Source organism: Coptis chinensis, chromosome 3 (assembly GCF_015680905.1).
Source record: "Coptis chinensis isolate HL-2020 chromosome 3, ASM1568090v1, whole genome shotgun sequence".
NCBI lineage: Eukaryota > Viridiplantae > Streptophyta > Magnoliopsida > Ranunculales > Ranunculaceae > Coptis > Coptis chinensis.
This window is the reverse complement of record NC_141458.1, coordinates 25,692,949-25,696,237: the sequence shown is the minus strand read 5'-3', so window position 1 is coordinate 25,696,237 and position 3,289 is coordinate 25,692,949. Positions and strand designations below refer to the sequence as shown.

Below are 3,289 nucleotides of genomic sequence, written 5' to 3'. Positions count from 1 at the left end.
ATTTTGTGCAAAGCACGTTTGGTTCAATTTAAACTTATATCATTAGACCGTACTAACCAATGTGAACATCGAAAATGTGGAGTACCACTGACCAAGGTTGGATTCAACAACCATTGGCCTCTATCTCTGAGGGAGGACCCCTAGCTTCTGTTGTTTTCAGAGTGGTGTGCACTCGTGTGAACATATTAGGCTCAGAGAGAGAGAGTAGGTCATAACCAAAATATACCACAAATGCTGGCAGACGGCAAACCGTTAACCCTAATGGCTGCTGACGTGTCCTAATCACAATCCAAACATCATAAGAGCAAAAATCCAAACAATCACAAGAGAATAAATGTATTTCAAAACTGACATGGGGCATGCATATCCCTCAAATCATTCTCGTACAAAGGCCATTGAAAAAGTGCGCTAAAGCATATATATCGCTTTGTCAAACAAAAAAAAACAGGCAATAAAATATTTTGCCAATTTGCACTCAGATGCAGAATACAGCTTTCCACATGCTAGGGATACAAGGACTGAAGGACATAGTATCAGCACAAAATAATTCATATATGAGTTGAAATCAAATACATCAATATGTGCAATTCTTGGGGAGATTCCTTATGACGTTGCTCTTCATTCCCATTTTAGAGCGCATGACCTCTACTCCCGACCTATTCATCTCCCTCAACACTTTCAACCTCACAAGCTGTTCTCTGGACTGTACCGTTGCTAAGCCCATGCTCTTATACCTGCGAAAGAGTTCTCCATTAATTTCTTATCAAATATATTTATTTAAATGCACGCAAGCGAGCGAGCACATACACACACACCCACAGATACACACAGGGAGCGAGAGCAAACCTTGAGGCTAAGGCAGCAGCAAGAGCAACACCTCCTGTAGAAGAGGGACGAGGTTTCTGGCGGTAATAACGTAAAAATTCCCGGGATCCAAGAGTCCTGATAGAGGTCCCAATGTCATTTTTCCTTGTTATCACTAGCTCAGATCCACCACTTCCAAGTTCAACGGTGTTGGTCATGTCATCAGATGAAACTAGTTGTTTCCCAGCTGCATCCACATAACTACACAAGAAAACCCACTGTAAGAATTCGGAAATTCCTATAATTTTTATTTATCTAGGCGGTATACGAACAACCTTCAAAGTATAAGGGCATCACCAATGCAGAGCTTTAAAACCCAGGGCCACGTCAGTTTTTCGAGGGCAATAAAGAGTAGCGAAAACTCTATATTAATGGCTGTTCCAATGGAGAAGATAACCCCTCCTTTATAACACGTGAAATTAGACAAGAAAAAACATAAGTGAAGTCACGTGCCGACTTAAGTAAAGTCATGTGCACAGTTTCTATTAAAGGCTTGGGCTTCAGGTCCTTTAAAACATCTGTAAGAATGAGGACAATTATAAAGGGTGATAAACATGGAGGCTCATTTAGGGGTTGCGCTGGAAGCTTTTTTTCTTAGGTCCATTAAATTTGAAGAAAACGGCCTGTATCCAAGCCCCATTGGTGATGCCCTAAGCTTTACACTGTAAATGTGATTCTCAAGAAAAAAACAGAGGTACCCCTTATGATTTGTACAAATTATATTTGCCAGTTACCAAGTATAACCTATAAATTTATAAAGTTTAGCTTTAAAGAAGAGATTCCCATAATTGGGTGACAGTTGGTGATCCCACCATAGAAAGACACAATATTAGATTTTGAATGATCAGAAGCAAATTTTCAAAAAAGAAAACAAAAACTAACATTACTGACACTGAGAAAATAGCTGGAGACAAAATCAAAAAATTCACGCAGACCATGATTGACATCCAAAAACATGTACCAAACAGGAAAGTGAAAGTCATTCTCCACCCTCATCACGACCACAGTAATAAAGGAAATAACAATACAGCATATGTGGAGGAACTCGGCAGTTACAAACCTGCTGCTATAATCATAAAACTCTTCCAATTCACCTTCCTCATCATCACCGCCATCGCCATAACGTACTTTGCAATGACTTTTTGCCAGCATGTGCTTCCTCACTGCTTCCAAGCTGTTAAAAGGAAGGCATCTATCATTGCAATACAAACACATGAAATCCCTCTTGACCTGAAAATGAAAAGACCATGACAAGGTGGAAAAAATAAGATCAAATTTTCAAGACGTAGTAATGCAAAAATCTAATAAAAAGTTATACCTTCAGACCGAGATAAGTAAGCAGGCCCTTCGGATCCTTCAGGTACTCAACATCAGGGATAAAGAAGCCATGCTGTTTGTGCATGTGAACCATGCAACTTTCTACAGTGCGGTGCTTCGCATCACAGATGAAGCAGCAAGAAGGGTCCAGCTCCTCATCAGCATCCATTTCATCATCTGAACCAGCTTCGCCCATGTTCAAGTCTGTTATTGATTCAGTAGCATCATCAACCAAAACTCCATCTGGACCAACCTCCTCCCACTCATCTTCACTGTTGTCGCTTTCTTCCATTTCAGACTCCTGAATAGGCGTACGCCTCGGGAAGGGCTTTATCACTGTAGCACCCACAGTTTGAGCACCATTTGATGCCCGAAGAATGTGAGACCGTGACTGAAGATGCTGAGCATGAGCCTTAGAGCTTCTATAACCCTTGTTACAAAGTTCACAACTGTATAGCATAGGAGTTTCAGTCAGCTTGGTTTGTTCTTGGGCAAGTGCAGATTGCCTAGCATTAAACAATGCTTCGGTGACCCCTGGCACCCCAGCAACCTGTTCAAAGAATCGTAAAAAATAGGAAGGCTTCAAACAAATCCTCTATTCCATTTATAATAAGTCGACGTGGAATGAATGACAATCCAGTCTATTTCCCTAAAAGAAATAAAGGAAGTTACCTTGCGTTTGAGATTGTAACGATGCCATTCGGATTGATAATGAAGTTTCTGCTGTATATCGTCCTCGAATTCTGAATTGCATGAGTTGCATGTAAATACCGGCATCTTTATTTTATTTTCGATATTTTGGTGAAACCCTAACAGAGAGAAAAAACAGTGAGCCAAAAAGGATTTTATAGGAGAGAGAAAGGAGGTAATGAAATTTTGCTAGCGGGCTTGGTCGTATTTGGTGACACCTGTTTTTTTAACTTACGCAAGCATTGACGATTGAAAGCGTCCGGCCCACGATATCTCTCTTGTTTTTGGATCTGGAGGCCATCGTCAATCTCTATATATACTAGCAAGATCTACGTGCCATTTTTTACTTCGCCATTTTTTATTAATCTTGAAATTGGGTTTTTTTTAGAAGCTAGCAAATTTTGAGAGAAAGCACACA

General features: G+C 40.3%; 1 protein-coding gene across 1 annotated transcript; it reads right to left on the bottom strand.

Moving 5' to 3' along the window:
* Nucleotides 1-311: 311 nt before the first annotated feature.
* Nucleotides 312-3,066, bottom strand: LOC147508847 (Zinc finger protein 622). Its single transcript, XM_086601209.1, has 5 exons — nucleotides 2,854-3,066; nucleotides 2,183-2,731; nucleotides 1,925-2,094; nucleotides 847-1,065; nucleotides 312-734 (listed from the first exon to the last, which is right to left on the bottom strand). Exons 1-5 carry the CDS (start codon nucleotides 2,956-2,958, stop codon nucleotides 575-577), a joined length of 1,203 nt encoding a protein of 400 aa, XP_086457335.1. The 5' UTR covers nucleotides 2,959-3,066; the 3' UTR covers nucleotides 312-574.
* Nucleotides 3,067-3,289: the final 223 nt, after the last annotated feature.